Source organism: Podarcis gaigeae (genome assembly GCF_964106915.1).
Source record: "Podarcis gaigeae genome assembly, chromosome: 13".
NCBI lineage: Eukaryota > Metazoa > Chordata > Lepidosauria > Squamata > Lacertidae > Podarcis > Podarcis gaigeae.
In genome coordinates, this window is record NC_139689.1 from 31,627,146 (window position 1) to 31,646,711 (window position 19,566).

A 19,566-nucleotide genomic window follows, 5' to 3' on the forward strand; every position below is an offset into this window, starting at 1 on the left:
TATAGAAAATCAATAAATAATAATGATTAAAAAGTAAAGGTAAAGGACCCCTGACAGTTAAGTCCGGTCACAGACAACTCCGGGGTTGCCGGTGCTCATCTCGCTTTACAGGCCAAGGGAGCCGGTGTTTGTCTGCAGACAATTTTTCCAGGTCATGTGACCAGCATGACTAAGCCGTTTCTGGCGCAACAGAACACTGAAACCAGAGCAGCACATGGAAACGCCATTTACCTTCCCACCAGAGCGGCACCTATTTATCTACTTGCACTTCTTTGGGGGGGGGCGTGCTTTATATCAGAGGTTTTCAATCTTTTTGAGTCCATGGCTCCCTTAACCAATTACATTATTTCTGCTTAGGATTCCAGTTATGTCTAAGAATGGAAAATAACATAGCGAAATTGACTTGCGAGGTGGTGTGTTGTTCGCTAAGAGATTGAGTGTTTGGGGGGGGGAGGTTCGTTTAATTTCATTGTATATAGGTTGTACAATGACAATAAAGGTATTATTATTACTATATGTCACCCCTTGCTTGCAGAGCTGGCAGCCTCTCACCCCTTTTCGAACACCCTCCCTTGGGGAGAGTCCCCTCAGGCTCCTCTCCTCTCCCCTCTCCTTGGGAGTCCTCCGGGCAGATGTTGCCACCATCACTGGTCTCTGAGCTGCCTCCCTCCCGTCCGAAATAGAGGTGCCACCCAGAGGTACCATTTGCTTGCGGAGCTTATAACCAGGGCTGCTGCAATAAACAGCTGTACAAGCGTTTGGGAGGCAGAGACATGAGAGGGAATCAGAAGAGGGAGGGAAGGAAAGAGGGACAGAGGCCAGTGTTGCCTGTGGCACCCCTGACTATCATTCAAGGCACCCTAGGGTGCCAGGCGGCACACTGGTTGAAAACCACTGCACTAAATTGATGGTATGGTACAAATAATAGGGCTTATAAAATTATCAGGGAAGGAATTATGCCAGTCCTAAAAAGAGATGTAAATGACAAACATGACAACACATTATGTAGCACACTGTGGTGTTATGTTGGTCACAAGAAATTATGCATGTAAAACTCATTGCAAGTAATACTTCAACACATTTTCTCAATGCTAAGAAATTCAAATAAGAGAAAAACAGCAAAACATAGATTTTTATTTTGATTGTTGTTGCTGCGGGGGGAGTATGTATTTCTGTATTCAATGTCAGCTCACCAAATGAGAAAGCAAAACAATCAGTACAATAAAATGACACTAACCTATTTATTGCTTTCTTGGAGAAGTCTTTAACTGAAGGGGGGGGGGAATTCTGAGTCATCTTGCATGTCATACTTCTGGTTGCCTTACTCACGTGTAAAATGCCATTCTGAAAAACATTTCCGGGTAATGAAACTTGGGGAAATTATATTTAAAATGATATAGGACTTGTTAACTGTATATGGAAATGAAAAATGAGTCTGTAAGCTGGCAGAATTACCCAAATCATGTTTTAGCTGTAATAATCTGAAAACTCTAATAAACTATAGATAATGACAACCACCACCACAACAAAAGGTGAAGGAAGGTTACAGCAAACCAGGGATAAATGATAAGGGGTCAGTCAGGGCACAACTTGCCTCAGAAGAGAAACCATGTGAGAAAACTGGGTGGGGCTGTAAGTTTATTTATATGTTCACCGACACCCATCTTGCATCATTTCAGGGGAGCCTCCTTGTCTGATGAAGACCACATAATAATAGGATTTAAAAATAATCCCCAAAGCCTACACTTAACAGCTTTTACAATATTGTTCTCCTCTTGCATTCAGTTCAAACTAGGACTATGCACTGAAACTAGGACTCGGCACTGAAACCAGGTCGATCTGGGTGGATCAAGCTTTGGCCAGATTGGATTGAGGCAGCCCAGATCACCCCACCTGAACTGATCCAGGGCTGGCCAAAAGTGGAGTGTTTGGGCAGGAGGGGAGAAGACAAGGTGGGCAGCATCTGTAAGGAATGTACTTACACCACAGGATCTAGCAGCCCTTAATCCTCTGCTCACCAGGTGAATGAAAGATTCAGTCCTTCTCTCTGCACTGCGGTGGGGTGGGGTGGAAGGAGAAGTTGTGTTGTCTTCTTTCTGCGCATCCTCCCTGCTAGACCTCTGGCACCGACTGAAGTTTTTGCTTTTTTAAAAAAAACAACAACTTTCAGCAGTTTTTATTCTGCTTGTGTAGTTTTAACTAAGGCTGCACACATGCCATACCTATAAAGCAGGTGAGTTGCTGTAGAGAATCCTGGGGACTGTCGTTTGTTAAGGGAATTGTAGCTTCGGGATGGATAAACTATACAGGCCATACGTAAAAAGATAAAAGGTAAAGGGAACCCTGACCATTAGGTCCAGTCGTAGCCGACTCTGGGGTTGAGGCACTCATCTCGCTTTATTGGCCGAGGGAGCCAGCGTACAGCTTCCGGGTCATGTGGCCAGCATGACTAAGCCACTTCTGGCGAACCAGAGCAGCACACGGAAATGCCGTTTACCTTCCCTGGAGTGGTATCTATTTATCTACTTGCACATTGACGTGCTTTCGAACTGCTAGGTTGGCAGGAGCAGGGACTGAACAACGGGAGCTCACCCCCTCGCGGGGAATTGAGCCGCCGACTTTCTGATCGGCAAGTCCTAGAATCTGTGACATATAAAGATAAAAAAGGTTAAATTTGGACGTGATTTGATTTCAGGAAACACACATCGGAAAGAAACTTAAAAGAATTTTGATCAATAAAAGATTGGGAAGGGACTTTGTGGTCTCTGATGTAAGAAAGAAGAGAGGTGTGATAATGTATATAAAACCTGAATTAGATCCAAAGCAATTAATTAAAGACGAGCAAGGAAGAATATTGATAATACAGAAAACATCACAAGGAGAAATATTATTGCTAATAGGTGTACATGCACCAAATGAGGAAAAAACTGACTTTTATGAGGCTTGAAGAAATTCCATTTGAATATATGAATGAAAAGGTAATTTTGATGGGAGATGTGAATGGTGTAGCTTCCCTGGAATGGGATAGGACTATAAGAAAAAGTGATACAAAGAAGGGAAGCTAACCAAGGCTTTTTTTTTTTTTTAAGATGACAGACAATTTAAGTCTAATTGATATCTGGGGAGAAAAACACCTACTGAGTCTTTATGGATCAGGAAAATTAACAACATGGATACAATAGCATCATTTGAACAAAGTGTTTAACAAAGACAAGATACGAGGGTTGGGTGAACAAACATCAAAATTGGAGAGAGATCTGTTGGAATGTAATGTAAAAGTGCTGTCTAAAATGTATAAGATACTATTGGAATGGGAGACAAAGGTTGAACAAATAAAACCCTCAATGATACATTGGGGAATAGATATTGGTTATAATATAGATCTGGAAGCATGGGAAAAATTGTGGAATACGGATATAAAATTTACAGCATGCTATGGTTTAAGAGAAAATTATATGAAAATGTTATATTAATGGTATCTAGCACCACGTAAATTGGCAAAAATGTATAAATCAAAATCAAATAAGTGTTGGAAATGGAAAGAGAAAATAGACTCTTTTTATGTTGTAGTAAGATTAAAGCTTACTGGGAAATGATATATAATGAATTGAAAAAGATGTTTAAAACGAGGTTTGTAAAAAGACCAGAAACTTTTCTTTTTGGAATTATAGGGACAGAACTACCCAAACTGTATAGAAATTTATTCCTGCATGCGGTAAGAATGTTACTTGCCCAAAAATGGAAAGAAGAAAAAGTCCAGACGAAAGAAGAATGGATACAAAAACTTATGGAATACGCAGAAATGGTGAAATTTACCGGAAAAGTAAGAAATCAAGATAACAAACTTTTTATAAAAGAATGGAAATGATTTATTGAATATTTACAAAAAAAACTGTAAACAGATAAGAACATTGGCAGGATTATTGTAATAACCTGCAGTTTTATAAGAGTATACACTTAAAGTAGATGAATAAATGATTAAGTTAATTTGGAATATGTGGAAAATATAAAAAATAAATTTAAGGAACCGCAGAAAGAGGGGGGAAGAAAGTCGGGTTTTGAAATGTTAAAATGATTGTAAAAAATTATTGAAATGTATAAAATTGAAAATTATAAAAATATATATATTTTTTAAAAACCAGCAGTTTTTATTCTGATTTTTTTAGTTTTAGCTAAGGCCGCATACCTGTCATACATATAAAGCAGGTGAGTTGCTGCAGAGAATCCTGGGGACTGTAGTTTGTAAGGGGAACTGTAGCTTCATAATGGATAAACTACAGCAGTGTTTCCCAACCGGTGTTCCGCGGCACACTAGTGTGCCGCGAGACTTTGCCTGGTGTGCCGTGGGAGGGAGGCGGGCTCCATGTGCTTAGAGCAACAGGCTGCCGCCCCAAGCCTCGCGCGCCCGACGGGAGCTCCTGCCGGGTGCGCAAGGCTTGCAGACACTCGCCCGAAGCACGGGGCACCCTCCGGAGGGCTCCGCGTGCTTCGGGCAACAGGCTGCCGCCCCAAGCCTTGCGCGCCTGGCAGGAGCTCCTGCCGGGCGTGCAGGGTTGCAGACACTCGCCCGAAGCACAGGGAGCCCTCCGTAGGGCTCCCTGTGCTTCGGGCAACAGGCTGCCGCCCCAAGCCTTGCGCGCCTGGCAGGAGCTCCTGCCGGGCGCGCAAGGCTTGCAGACACTCGCCCGAAGCACGGGGAGCCCTCCGTAGGGCTCCCTGTGCTTCGGGCAACAGGCTGCCGCCCCAAGCCTTGCCGCCTGGCAGGAGCTCCTGCCGGGAGCGCAGGGTTGCAGACACTCGCCCGAAGCACGGGGAGCCCTCCGTAGGGCACCCTGTGCTTCGGGCAACAAGCTGCCGCCCCAAGCCTTGCGCGCCTGGCAGGAGCTCCTGCCGGGCGCGCAGGGTTGCAGACACTCACCGGAAGCACGGGGAGCCCTCCGTAGGGCTCCCTGTGCTTCGGGCAACAGGCTGCCGCCCCAAGCGGCATATAGTCAATATAGGCACAGAGTTAATTTTTTAAACATTTTCTAATGGTGGTGTGCCTCGAGATTTTTTTCATGAAACAAGTGTGCCTTTGCCCAAAAAAGGTTGGGAAACACTGAACTACAGCTCCCTGGATTTGTGGTGGTGGGTGTAAATGTGCTTTAAATGTGTGATGTGCACCCTTCCTTAAAAAAACCAAACGCTTCATTGGATTACTTGTACACTGCTTAGGGACAATTATAGTTAAGCGATGTATACATTGTCAAAGTGAAATAAACAGAACTAAAATAAATATATTAAAGGATCACTGCAGCTGCCTGCATATTGTGGTGGCGATGGGCACTGGGTCACGTGGAGCTCCTGCGCTTCAATACTGATCACCACATCGCTGAATCGCTGAGTCCAGTCTACCTCATAGGCTAGTTATGAAGATAAAATGGGGAGGACGACCCACACACGCTACCTTGAGCTTCTTGGAAGAATGATATGATTCAGCAGCAGCAACAACACCACAATTCACTAGAGCAGGGGTCAGCAAACTTTTTCAGCAGGGGGCCAGTCCACTGTCCTTCAGATCTTGTGGGGGGCCGAACTATATTTTGAAAAGAGAGGAAAAGAACGAATTCCAATGCCCCAAATAACCCAGAGATGCATTTTAAATTAAAGTGCACATTCTACTCATGTAAAAACACGCTGATTCCCGGACTGTCCGTGGGCCGGATTTAGAAGGCGACTGGACCTTAGTTTGCCTACCCATGCACTAGAGAGTTGCATGTTGATTTTGAGTTGACAGCACTCTTTACAACCGGTGCTGGAGGAAGAGGGGGCTCAGGGAACAAGAGCTGGTGGGTTGAATTCAAGGATAGGCTGTTATGGCTCAATGGAGAGTCTCAGCCTGTGCCAGATTTACACACAGGCTGTGTGGGCTGTGGCCCAGGGCCTCATAATCTAGGGGGACTTGGACTCTTGCCAAAAAAATATTTTTAAAACAGGCAGATTTTGCTATCTGGGCCCAGGGCCTTAGTAACGTTCAACATGTATGAGTCTGTGACTGTACAGCACTTACACAGGTGCATACTTAGAAAGGTTTGTCAAATGATAAAGTCAGCTATGAAGGGTTCAGTTCACTGTCTATCATTATAGCACGCATTCTGTGAGCAACTGAAGATTGATTGACATATCCTTGTGAATCACAGTAATATTTAACTTTCACTTTTTGTGAAAATAATAATGAGTAAGCAATATGAGAGTGGTGCTAGTAAAAGAAAACAAGAAGAACAGAAGGAAATACTCAAACATTTAAAGCTAATCATGTCATATGGCTTCGTACAACAAGCAGAAACAGCCCTACCCAGTCCCTCAAATACAGAACATTTGTGTTTGCAAACAGAAGGAAATCAAGAAGATCACGCTGAGCAGTCTGAGCTAACTGAAGAACAACCAGATTATATACAGAACGCAGCCACCCAAGAACTTCAGAGAGAACTGTTGTCAGTAACTACAGAAACTTCTGGAGAAAGTGACAATGAAGTGTTAAGACCTACAGCCAAATAATTAACACAAAGCACTGAAGGAACATGCCACAAAGGTAGCTGCGCCAAAAGCAGCAGTTCAAACTCATTAGCATTTTAAAGAATTGGAAAACAAATCAAATGATCTCAGCAAAAAGCGTAGCATTGCACACACAAAAATACCAGCTGTTCATGCTACTACTCATTACAGATACAATAATGACATAGGCTTATGGGCCACAATAAATAATGAAGAAATATCATTCTAGATTGAGGAAGGCCCATCGGAATGTCAGCACTGGGACGGACCTTTTACCCTTCAAAGTGAACACACAAAAACTAAGCCCATTTCTGCTCAAATAATTCATTCTCCCTCGAAAGGAAAAGTTTGTTCTGTATGCAAACCAACTTACCCCAATGACAGCTTTAGCTTGTATTAGATTTGATGCCTGGCATCATACTTATCTTGTTCAACCCCATGGAAATTTTAAAAATCATATGAACTCTTTGCTAACACACTTAATGAAAAAGCATGGTCAAACACTGACATAGTAACTCGAAAAGCAAATAAAAGCAGAGCAGGATTACTGGAGGCATGTACTTCAGCAAGTTGTTTCAGTGATTTCCCTTTTGGCAGAACGTCGCTTGGCATTTAGGGGAGATGATGAAATATTTGGTTCACCAAACAATGGCAAATTTGTTAGACTGCTTGAATTAATTGCCAAATTTGATCCCTTCCTGTGTGCTCACATAAATCAGTATGGCGGCAAAGACTCTAGTCAGTCATCATACTTATCCAAAGCTACATGTGAAGAAGTTATGCAGCTGATGGCTAACACAGTTTGAGAAGCAATACTGAGCGACATCAAACAGGCAGGTTATTTTAGATTATCACTTGATTCAACATCTAATATTTCCCATGTTGATCAACTTGCTGTCATTGTTAGATAATGTTTCTCTTAGTGATAGATTGCCAGTTGAATGCTTTTGGAGTTTTTCTGAACTTAAAGATCACACCGGTGAAAGCACGACTGAGCTGATACTGAACTACTTCAGTGAACTTGAAATAGATGCCAGTAAACGTAGAGGACAATCATATGACAATGCAGCCAATATGACCGGAAAGTATAACAGTGTTAAACAAAAACATCTGGAAAGGAACACATTTGTAAAAGTTTATTCCATGTGCTGGGCATTCCCTAAATGAGGCCAAGAGGGGTAAGCTGTCATACGTCTGGAATTTCCCTGTGATTTGTCTGCTGGGATTTGTCCGTTGAAAATGGCCAGAATGTTCAGAAATTGGTTAACATGTCTGGGGAAACCCAGGGAGGTCTTTTTTTTTATTTTTTACAAGATGTAGTCCATTGGTCCTCAGTTGGTGAGCTGGGACTCACTATAGCAGAAGTGGCTAAACTTTTTTTTGAGCAGAGGGTATGTGGCCATCCCACATTCTGCATGCACATTCACTTGCACATATAACACACAGGACACCTACACACAACACACACACACACACACACACACACACACACACACAGGAAATACACAGAAGCTGGATACAAACGTACCATACACACAGCCCCCATTTCAGCTGATCCTGATTTTCACCCCTCCTTAATCATCATTTCTTTCTTTCTTTCTTTCTTTCTTTCTTTCTTTCTTTCTTTCTTTCTTTCTTTCTTTCTTTCTTTCTTTCTTCCTTTCCTTTCTTTCTTTCTTTCTTTCTTTTTTGCTGCTGCCAAAATCAGTGCTACCACTTTAAACAGTTATGCCCCCCCAAAAAAATAATTCTGGAAACAATAGTTTTTTGAAGAGTGCTAAGAATTGTTAGGAGATCCCTATTCCCCCCACAGAGCTATAATTCCCAGAGTGGTTTAGCTGTCAGTCCTTCTTCCCAGGGAACCCTGGGAATTGTAGCTGTGTGAGGGGAACTGGGCAGATTCTCCCATCTCCACGTAAGGCATTGGTAGGAACATGGCACCCTCCCATTGGTGATGGACTCCATCTTCCATCAGCCCCAGCCAGCATGGCCAATGATCAGGGATGATGGGAGCTGTAGTCCAACAACATCTGAGGGCACGAGGTTGGCAACCCCTGCCTTAAGTTTTGAGGAAGGATGGTTATATAAATTATTCAGATAACTGGCACTGATCTACAGAGGGCTGTTGCTTGTGGGTTTCCCACAGAGCTTCTGGTTGGCTGCTGTGAGAACAGTCCAGGACTAACTGGGCCTTTGGCATGACCCAGCAGGCTATTCTTACGTTCTTATGATTAAATGCAACTCAGACAAATTGATGAAGTTTATTCCAAATGCACATACTCAGAGGCCTCGATCGAACAAGGGGAGGAATATGCCACCAAGTTATCCATGTCACAGCAGTGAGGTTTGCTCAGTCTCTGATGCTGAAGGGGCAGCCAGGCGGAATTTGAGGCCTGCGTCTTGTTCTGTAAATGCTCAAGCAGGTTAGACTTTCACCTCACCTCCGTGCCTCAGTGTAGTCATAGTATTCTGGAAGGAGGAACCACTTATGTCAGCCTTGCCAGTGCATAAAGGTAGCCCCAGATCCCCCCCCCCCCAGCACTGTCTATCTTAGATATATTTAATAGCATTGGGAGTTGAGCCATCTTAATCGGGGTCCTGAAACAAAAGAATTGAAATGGACTTTAATGGCCAGGAATGTCTGGCAGGGAATCTCTCTACAGCCCTGGATTGTAGCACCCATCAGGGTTTAGGAAGGTGGCATCCTCCCGCTGGTGGGAGGAGGAAGAGAAAGCATTTAGAGTCAATTTAGAAAACAATTTGGGGCAGGGTTGTTGTTGTTGTTTTTTAAAGGAAGGAAGAACGCTGAGTGAGCTGTGAATAAGCCAAATGGAGAAGCAGGGCTGATGGATTGGCCGCCTGCTGTGGAAGTGCCTGTTTGCCTCCACCTAGGCTCTCCTTTTATATATCTGTAGATGAAGCAAATATTATGAAAGGAACTTATTTCCAGTGTTTTAAATCCTGTAGTGCTGCTCCAGGACTTTGGGGGAAGCAGGGAACGTGTAGTAGTAGTATTGAACAGGTGGAGCTGGAGGGAATAGGTTTGTGTAGAGCGGCTGTCCCCAAGCTGGTTTCCTCCAGGCTTTTAAGACTATAGCTCCCATCATCCTGTTGGCTATGATGACTGGGGCTGATGGGAGTTGTAGTCAAAACAAAACAAAACAAAACGTGGACGGCACCAGGCTGGGAAGGGGTTGGCGCAGTAGACTAAAATGACATAGGACATTAAGTAGGTGGCAAAGGTGCCATGGTGTCAGCATTAGGATGTCTGGGACAAAGAGATACCAAAAGCCTGTGGGATGTAAACACAGGAGCAGTCAATGACAACATTCCTAGAGTGTACATGTTAGAACATGGGGAGGGATGTCTGTCCAGCAAGCAGGTAAACTTCCTGGGGACGGACTTCCTCCGCATGTGACCAGAGGTGGGTGTGGCCTCACCTGTGCAGGTAATGATAAAAGCACAGGGCAGACCAGCCATCTCTCTCTTGCCTCTTGCCTCTCTGCCATCTTCATCTTCTGAAGGAGCAACATGCTCTCTTGGCTCTCAGCCAAGAGAGGACAGTACTATCTTCCTATAAGATAGTTTCTAAGTGTATGTAACCTTTTTAAGCCTGCCTACCTTCTGGGATCATATTGTGAACAGAACGTGAGTAAACTCTTTTATACTTTTATAAAGACTGTGTCGTGTCTTGTATTTTAAGAGGGAACAAAGGGGAAATTACCAGAGTAATTATTATAGAGGTTCTAGCGAACCTGTGTAAGCGTTACCGTTGCGTACTTAAAGGGGAATGTCTATAAACTCTGCTGATATTTTGGGAACTTGTTAGTACAAGTTGGATAAGGATATAATTAGTCAATATATCCTCTCCTGCACCCCAGAACATTCCCACAAAGCCCACTTGCACGGAAAGGCTTGGGAAAATAATAGCATTGCCAGGGGATTTCGGAAACAGATGCTTCAAAGCCTGCACCCTTACCTGAAGCTGGTGGGACATCGGCCATCACAGTTCCAGTGGCGCTTGGTGGTGGGGGTGGAGGGACTGGTTCCCTATTGGGACAAGTCAAGATGGGACAGTTAGTAAAAACTGGGGTGCGAAAATCTCCACTGGAAATTCTGTGTGCCTCACAGAACTGCTCAGTGCAAGTAGGAGAATCAGCTTAGCTAATGCTCACCAGGCAGAGGATCTTCTCAGTAGTGGCACCCGCCCTGTGGAACACCCTCCCACCAGATGTCAAGGAAATAAACAACTATCCTACTTTTAAAGGACATCTGAACGCAGCCCTGTTTAGGGAAGTTTTTAATGTTTAATGCTGTACTGTGTTTTTAATATGGAGCCGCCCAGAATGGCTGGTGAAACCCAGCCAGATGGGCAGGGCATAAATATTATTATTATTATTATTATTATTATTATTATTATTATTACAGATGCCTGCACCCCCAAAGTATCATCTTTCATGTCTTGTCTTGTGTGTTTTTTTCAGACACTTTTCTAGGCCTTATTATGATGGCAGCAAAAATTGAATTTGGACATGCTTACTAATTGTCTGGTGAAAATGTTGGAGGCCAAAGGAAGAAGGCCTGCACAGTGCAGGGGTTTCAGGGCTCTACAGACCTCCTTGTCCTTCTCCGGGACTGAAAGAAGGGGGCTGGATCATGAACAAAGGCCCCATATCCATATCTGTGCCATTTATTCAGGCAGCAGAACTTGGATGGGCAGGATCCTGGCCGTACCATTAGCTGGCCACCGCAGGCAGCTGGTTTTAAGGCAGCAAATGGTTAGTTATTAAATTTATTGTCTGTGTGATTTTACTGCTAGGTAGGGAGAGAGGTTCCTAGTGGGATTTTCTGCCTGACGTGCCAGAATAACCTGGCTGGCTTTGGTACTATGCTCACCTTGACTTTGAGGGGTCAGGGGAAAGCACTATTTGCTGCAAAATCCCTCGAGCTGGCTCTGCCCTGCCTGGTGAGAAGTTGGGAGATATTGGCTGCAAAAACATGACTCCCAACAACAAAAAGATTCCTGGGAACTGTGGTTTGGTGCTGGGAATTACAGCTCTGTGAGGTTCATCGTTGTCCCGGAAGTCTTGTGGCGAGTGTTTATTATTATCTCACTACTTGTGCTAGTGTTATATTTTTGAATGCAACGTTTGGAGTGTTGAGTTGCAGGTATGAACATCTCCGTGAAGTTCTGTGCCCCTCCACATTTGATTGTGCTATCCTTTCCTCATAAACCCATCTCCAGCTACACTGACCTGTCTTGCCTCCCCATCACCTGAAGGTCTGGGCCTACATGGCGAATGGCAGGTTGTTGCTGAACCCGGGATGGAGACTGCCATCCCATGAAAGGAATAATGCTTGGGTAGGGGGCATAATGATGGTGGAACACAAGGGGGGCTGGGTCATCCTCTTCCTCTTCTTCTATCTGCCAAGGGACGTGGGATACCTGCAGGAAAGAGAGGGTGAAAGGCTTGAGAAATGTCCACTGGAATACATCGACCCCACTTTCCTCCTCCAGGGCGACCGGGTATATTTTATCTCCTATGGAGAAGAGTCGTTGGGGCAGAGTTGAAGCAGACAAAAGAAAATAAAAGTTAAGCTAACCCTCCACTCTGCTAGGCCTCTGCTCTCAATCCCAGCTTTGATCTCAAGTCCTCCAACCCCATGCTAGATTGTGATAGGGCTGTGTCCGGGGTGCAAGGCAGAAGGATTATTTAGGAAAGGAGAAAATGTCAACCTCTTTTCCCACTTAAAATATGAACAGATCAGCTTATTTCCGCCCTGTGTCTCACATGTTTGTTCGTAATTTCCACATTAGCCTGCATTTTTTAAAGTCCAAATGAAAATTCATATTTAAAGATGTACTTAAATGCATATTTTAGCTTGTTGCATGCAGTTCTAAACTTATTTTACCCTAAAACAAACAGGTTAAACACATTTTGGTTCGTTTATGAGCTGAATTGCAAAATTCAGAGAAGTGCAAATTCCAAATTACATTCCAACCTACATATTAGTTTGGTGCAAATTAGGTGGAGTGCAAATTAGGTTCCTTTGCTTAAAAATGTGGACTAACCAAAATTCTCCTCCATCTGTGGAACAGAGCATTTCCCTTTCAGTTACCTACCTGTGCCAGAGACTGGGCTGGGCTGTTTTCAAAGTGCGCCACTGCTGACATGGCCAAGTTGTTCATTATGACTTGGTGCATCTGGGCATTCTGTATCATCATGAGATCCATTAAATCTGCCAGAAAGAAAGGGTGAAGTGAATGTTCTGGGCCATAGATGGCACTTTGCAAAGACAAATAGCAGATATAAGCCTTGTAAATTAGCTGGGCAGTGAAACAATCTCTCCATCTTCAGTACAGTGAAGTGTTGGACAGCGAGCTAACCAAGTGAAATTCTACAAACAAGAGAAGTAGCTTAGTTAAGAAGATACCAATGCTTAGACTATGTGAACTAAGTTAGGAGCTAATATACTGTACAGTGGTACCTTGGGTTACATACGCTTCAGGTTACAGACTCCGCTAACCCAGAAATAGTACCTCGGGTACTTTGCTTCAGGATGAGAACAGAAATCGTGCTCCGGTGGCGCGGCAGCAGCAGCAGCAGCAGGAAGCCCCATTAGCTAAAGTGGTGCTTCAGGTTAAGAACAGTTTCAGGTTAAGAACGGACCTCTGGAACAAATTAAGTACTTAACCTGAGGTAGCACTGTATGGGAATACAATTTCCCTGCAGTTGAAAGAATAAGGGAAGTTGACATCACTCCTTTTAAGTTTCTCAAACAAGGATTGGGTATATCACAATGACAGACATCTATGCACATGGCAGTCTAAGCCACAACTCTGGGACTCACAACTGACCCCTGTAAAGTCATAATCAAATTTCAGGTTTTCAGAAGGCCTTGAAAACCCAGTTGAGGCTGGTGGGTGCAGTCTGTGGGGTGATATTGCATCTTGATATTGTGCTCCTTTTGGCTGGTGGATTTGTAAAACTTGTTTCCTTTCTGGGCTACAGGACCAGCAACAGGCTTCCCTCAGCACAGGCCACCAATGCTGCGGCCCCGAATACACTCTGGCTGTTGCCCCCCCCCCCGATGTGTCCACATAGTATTTCTTCTTCTGCTCCTGCTATTACGCTGGTGGTAGCAGCAACTCTACTCACCACCTTCTCTGCAAATTTAGTTGTAGATCTTTGCCCACAGAACGAAAATTCAGCCAACATTTAAATTGCACATTTAAGGGTCTGGGTATTTAGAAAGGGTGGGTAGGTGGAGAGGTTGGTGCATTTATTTTCTGCCTTCCAATCTGCTATAAAGCCTGTCTTGGGATGCAGATGATTTACATTCAGCCCTGCCTTTCCGGATCCTTGGGGTGGGTGTGTGGGTTACGGCGCAGAATTTTAAACACTCCTGCTAATGGCAGGCATGGCTTTCTTGTGCTAGGTTTCCTACCTTCCCTGATGTGCCCTGCCTTGCTGGATGTCGGAGGAACAGATGTAGCCCAGGGCAACTGCTGGAGAATTGTCACCTCTGGCTGTTGCGGAATCTGAGAATTAATGTCAGAGAAAAGAATCGGTCTGCACAAATAAATCCTGTCTCTTCTTAGGAGGTCATTTCCCCGCTCCCTCTTGGGCCAGGTTTTCCTCTTTTCTTTTCTTTTCTACATTTATTTAATGAGAAGTCTGATGCAAGAGCCAAACTGGGTATGATAGCAAGACAGACATTTTCCTGCAACCAAACAGAGGATGATCGCCAAATCTGATGAGGGCAGCAGTGGGCTGATGGGGTGTTGAAACCTTTCCCCACGGACTGTCTGCTCACTCAGTGGCAGAGCACATGATTTGCATGCAATAGGTCCCAAGTTCAATCCCTGACATCTCTGGGTAGGTCTAGGAGAAACCCTGAAATCCTGGGGCGTTGCTGCTAGTCTGTGTAGACAATAGTGAGTTTGATGGGCCAGTCGTTTGACTCAATATAAGGAAGCTTCCTATTTTTCTTTCCTAATAATCCCCCCTCCTGCTGATTTTCTCCTAGCATGGGGTGGGAAAATCATGGACCCAGCATTGTTTCCCCTCTGGGTGGGGAAGCACAACAAGGTGGGTTTTTGATTAGAAAATCAGCCTTGGGAGTGGATTAAGCATGCTCTGTTTCCAACTGAATTCCTTTTGGAACATTTGGCGACGGCAGCAACATTTATAAGTGCGCGCACGCACACACACACACAAACATCAGGAGATGCTTCATGTGTCCCCTACATCACCTGCCCCCCTTAGCTTCGCATGTGAGAAGGCCCCCCTTTTGCCAAATACTGGTCTGACTGTGCAAGCAACCCAAGCAGCTGTCTGGGGAGGCAATATATCTATTGGCGCTAAGTTTAGGAGGTTGTGACTCCAAGAGTTGTACTCTGTGCAAGAAGACCTTTTACAAAGATTCTGACCTTCGTTTGCCCTTGGATTCCTCATCCATCCATACAGAAGAGCGTATGGAATGAAACATAGGCTCTGCTCTGCAACATTTGGGGGGGGGGGCTCCAAGTGATACTTTTATATATCACCCCCCAAAAAAATCCCAGGAACTGTAGTTTGTCAAGAATTGCAACTCTGTTAGAGTGAAACTACACTTCCTAGGGTTCTTTGGACAAAGTCATGTCCTTTAAATGTGTGTTGAATGAGCTTTAAAATACAGTGATGTAGCGTGGGAGGGTGCAGGGGGGGCCGGCCACACCGGGTGCAACATCTGGGGGGTAGGGTGAGGGGGCGCAAATCCACGGGTTAGGGGGCACAAATTACTTGCCTTGCCCCGGGTGCTGACAACCCACGCTACGCCACTGTTAAAATATACTGTGTGGCTCTCCCCTTTGCCTAAGGAGGCTGTGTAATCCTATTCCTTGGGGGATTTTCAAGGCAAGGGTGGTGGTGGTGGAACTGTTTTCCCCAACCCCTAATTGCTGTGTGGGGCCAGTTCCCACATGCAAAGTCCAGGGCAGAAGGAGGGAAATTCATTGACAGGATCCAATGAGGCAGTTTGCGGACTGCCTCCCAATTGGGTCATGGGGTTTATCTGTGAGACAGAAGACTGCAGGAGGGTTTAACTGCTAGATGATCCTGCAGAATCCCCTCCAAAGGTAATTAGCTTTTTTATTTTTTAAAAAGCTTCATTAATTTCCTTAGCACAGGGCAACTGCAGCACCAGCTCCCCAACCCTCTCTGGTTAGTCTTCCAACTGCCATTTGTAGCTGTGGGGATTATTGCAGATTTAGTGATGACACAGCATAAAATAGTCTGTTCCAGAATTTTTAAATTTTGCACCCCGCCCCTGCAGCCAGCATCCTACTGCAACCTAGAGATTATTTTGTGGGATGTGGGGAGGATAAATCAGATCTTTCGTAGTCCCAAGGGACTCTCCTCTCTGCTGCTCATTCAGGGGCGCAACTCTGGCTCCCTCTCGACTCCCCCAGCCCGCAACAATGACTTACTGGTTGCTGAATGAGGTGCACTGGTAGGGAGGCGGTCCCTTGGCCCCTCCGATCCATTGCAAGGCCCCAACTGCTTGGTGGCAGCCAATACAAGCAAGGAAACAAAGCAGGCTGGTTGCTAAGGGAGCTGTGCTCAAACACACTGGCCCTGCCTGCCTGAAGGGTGGCTTTTAGTTGTTCAGAAAGTGCCTTGTCAGCACAAACCCCACAGGGCTGCCCAACACCATAAAAATGTAGTAATAACCCCACAGTATTACCGCACACATAAAGATTCTAACACCTCTCTGAGGCACATACTTTTGGTGCCTCAGCAACAGTACCAGCTTGAGTGGTCACTTTCTTCTATTCTGATTTTAAATCATCGCCTTACTCGTGTGGTAAATACTCGGGGTGTCTCCAGACTGTCGCTGTTTTGTGTGAGGGATTCAAGCACATACCAGAAATTTTGGCTTGTGCATTTAAAGTGGGTTAAATGCACAAGTCACTGCCACTCTTTTTCTTTTAAAAAAGAGAGAGGACTTTTGCAGTTAGGAAAGTGATGGAGAAATGTGCTGAAAAGAACAGTGAGATCTGTAGCCTTGTGAGTTTCATGGTCTAGTTCTAGTCTGACACTCTAACCGCTACACCTTTCTCTCTCTGTCTCTGGTAGCCCTGTATTGGGAAGGAAAGCAAGCATGGAACTACATACTCTCCAACATTTTTGTCCCCAAACTTGGGGTCATGCCAGAGCACCTTCCGGTCTGGCTCTTTGGTGTGACCCTGCTGGCTCGCGCCAGACCAAAAAATGGGACCTTCTGGGATGCAAACAGAAGCTGGAATTGGCTTCTGTGATTCCAGGATGTCCCGCTTAAATTGGGACAGTTGTGGGATATGTGTGACCTCTCATTTCCATGAATATTCATCTCCCTCATTATCTCAAACTTCCACGGGATACAAATCATTGTTATGTCCAATGCCAACAACCTCATCAAATGAGGCTCCTGTCATTCTCTTTAGAAGACTGAATGGGAGGAGGGTGGAACAAGCCTCACATACTAAGAAAATTTATGCTTTGTAAGTTGGGGGCTTTTAGCTGCTGCTGCAGTCAAGAACGATGAGAATGCAACATTTAGGCCATGATGAGGTCAACCCGGAACACGATGTTGTCCTCTTTTCTGAACCTCACATCACGCAAGGCTTTCCTCTGATTATCTGTGGTTTTCATAGGAACAATGAAGGGGGTTTGGGAGAGGAATCTGCAGTGTCAGGCAGCCTTGGTATTTCATAACAAGCAACTGAAAACAAATCAGCTTAGCCAGACAGGAAAACAAGAGAGCAAGGAGATGAGATACGGAAGGAGATAAGGCTGCTGAGCGTTGCAGTATGGAGCTGACTAGGCATAGGTGAAACTCACAACCTAGGGCCATCCCCATCTGGCTCCAACACAGAACCCACAAAGACAATCACTCTGCACACTTCAGGTGCCTTCTCCCATGTGAACCTAGGGGCACAGCCCCCTCATACAGTTAAAGCACCTCTAGACCACGGCTTCCCCCAAAGAATTCTGGAAACTGTGGGCGGTCTGCCCCAGGTGTCACCACTGAGGGGGGTGACAAAATGCACTCACCGCAGGGCCTGCAGTGCACCTGCAGGCTCCACACTGCCCCAAATAGTCTGCCCACCTCCCCCTCAGCTGTAGGGCAGCTGACTGGGAGGAGGCAGGCAGCCTCCTCGGAGGCCCCGCACGCCACCCCAGATTTGCTCCGCTACTGCTCCTAATGACTCTTGGCACCCTTAACAAACAATTAAGCAATGGGTGTGACTCTTACCTTAGGCAGTAATCTACATTAAAGGCCCACAAAAGCTGCTTTCTGCAGGAACTGGTTCTGCGATAGAGTTCATTGAGCCTGATCTCTACCTGCCCCACACCTGACGTCACATGTCAGGGCTGGGGCAGGTGGGCATGGTCTGGGGGAAAAGAGTCTTGCAGGCCCAGCTGGGACTTGTGCAGGGCCAAATCTGGACCTACGGCAAATCTGGACCTACAACCTACGGCAAAAGGGACTAAAATGGCGCCCTCCAGATATTGCTGGACTCCACCTTCCACCAACCTCAATGGTTACAGATAGGAATCACAGTCTAAAGGGTGCCATTGTGGTTACACCTGCTTCTTCCCCTGTTGCACCATCTGCTTACTGGTGTGACCTACCTAGATGCTCTCTAAGCCTTTGATTTGAAGGAGATGGACTAAGAAGCTCTTCCTTCTGCTTCCAGAGTTCCCAGTACGAGCAAGGAGCCCACACATCACCACCATCCATCTCACTCTGCTCACTTCCAGGTCACGTAGTGATCCCACCTTTCCAACCTAAGAGGCTCACCCCACAACGAGAACCCAGGCAAAAGCATTGTGAAGCTGCTGACAAGTATAAAAATAATAGTATGGGGAGAAGAAGCAAATCATCATAATCCAAAACTGTGGATAGCTCAATCGATACAACACATTACTCTTAATCTCAGGGTCGCCACGTTGGGCGAGAGATTCCTACATTGCAGGGGGTTGGATTAGATGACCCTTGGGGTACCTACCAACTCTGTAATTCTATGAAAAAAGCTAAAGCTGTTTGTACAAATAGTTCTGGACCACCAGGGGGAGCTGTAAGCTTTAGATTTGTAGGCCTAAGTGATTTTCTTTCTTTTTAAATTCCAGGTTGGGATTGTTTGGTTGGGAAGTTGCCTCGTACCAAGTCAGACCATTGGCCTACCTAGCTCATTATTGTCTACATGTATATTTGACCTTTTCACACCCAGGGCTCACTTTTAACCCAAACAGCATATGGGGACCCATTTCTTCATCTTTCACCATATACTTGCAGGGTGGTAGTGCTCCTGTTGTGACTCACCTTTGATTAGGCCATCAGCTGATGACCAGGGGTCTACATACATAGGCTAGCAGCAGCTCTCCGGGGTTTTTCTGGGCCCTACCTAGAGAAGCCCAAGGTACAAAAGGAACCTTCCCATTTTAGCCTCTGACTCCACACGCTGCTGGCATGTGCCTGCCTCCCTGAAGGGAATGTGGCCCTCAGGTGAAAAAAGTACCCCACCATGGCTCTCCATACTGATCTAAAGGACAGGAATCGAGCCTCTCCGCCTCAAGAGCCTGCCTGCCAGCTCCCAGCATCCGAGAGCTAGTGTGGTGGTTATAGAGTGTCAGACAAAGGTGAGGGGAGGCCAGGGTTCAAATCCTGACATGCCCATGAAGCTCACTGGGTGACTTTGGCCCAGTCACAGCCTCTCAGCCTAAGCTGCCTCACAGGGTTGTTGCGAGGAGTAAATGACGAGGGGAGAACCACGTACCCCACCTTGAGCTCACTGGAGAAAAGGTGGGATATAAATGGAATAAATAAATAAGAATAAATACCGTATTTTTCGCCCTATAGGACACACTTTTCCCCCTCCAAAAATGAAGGGGAAATGTGTGTGCGTCCTATGGAGCGAATGCAGGCTTTCGCTCTCCTGGCTTCAGGAAGCTCTGCGCAAGCCTAGGGAGCCCAGCGCAAAGTCGCACCAGTCTCCCAAGGGTT

At 45.4% G+C, this 19,566-nt stretch overlaps 1 protein-coding gene across 4 annotated transcripts; it reads right to left on the reverse strand.

Annotated features, from left to right (window-relative positions):
• Nucleotides 1–1,997: 1,997 nt before the first annotated feature.
• PRR29 (proline rich 29) lies at nt 1,998–16,202 on the reverse strand. Of its 4 annotated transcripts, none has more exons than XM_083708878.1 (6): nt 16,007–16,201; nt 13,984–14,077; nt 12,659–12,774; nt 11,790–11,980; nt 10,514–10,584; nt 1,998–2,130 (listed from the first exon to the last, which is right to left on the reverse strand). In XM_083708878.1, the coding sequence occupies exons 1-6, from the start codon at nt 16,061–16,063 to the stop codon at nt 2,015–2,017; spliced, it is 645 nt and encodes a 214-aa protein (XP_083565004.1). In that variant the 5' UTR covers nt 16,064–16,201; the 3' UTR covers nt 1,998–2,014. The 4 variants fall into 4 exon arrangements, with proteins under 4 accessions (XP_083565004.1, XP_083565005.1, XP_083565006.1 ...); XM_083708879.1 differs by lacking the exon at nt 1,998–2,130 and adding an exon at nt 8,782–8,939 and having other exon boundaries at nt 16,007–16,198; XM_083708880.1 differs by lacking the exon at nt 1,998–2,130 and adding an exon at nt 8,782–9,003 and having other exon boundaries at nt 16,007–16,190.
• Between the last annotated feature and the right edge of the window lie 3,364 nt (nt 16,203–19,566).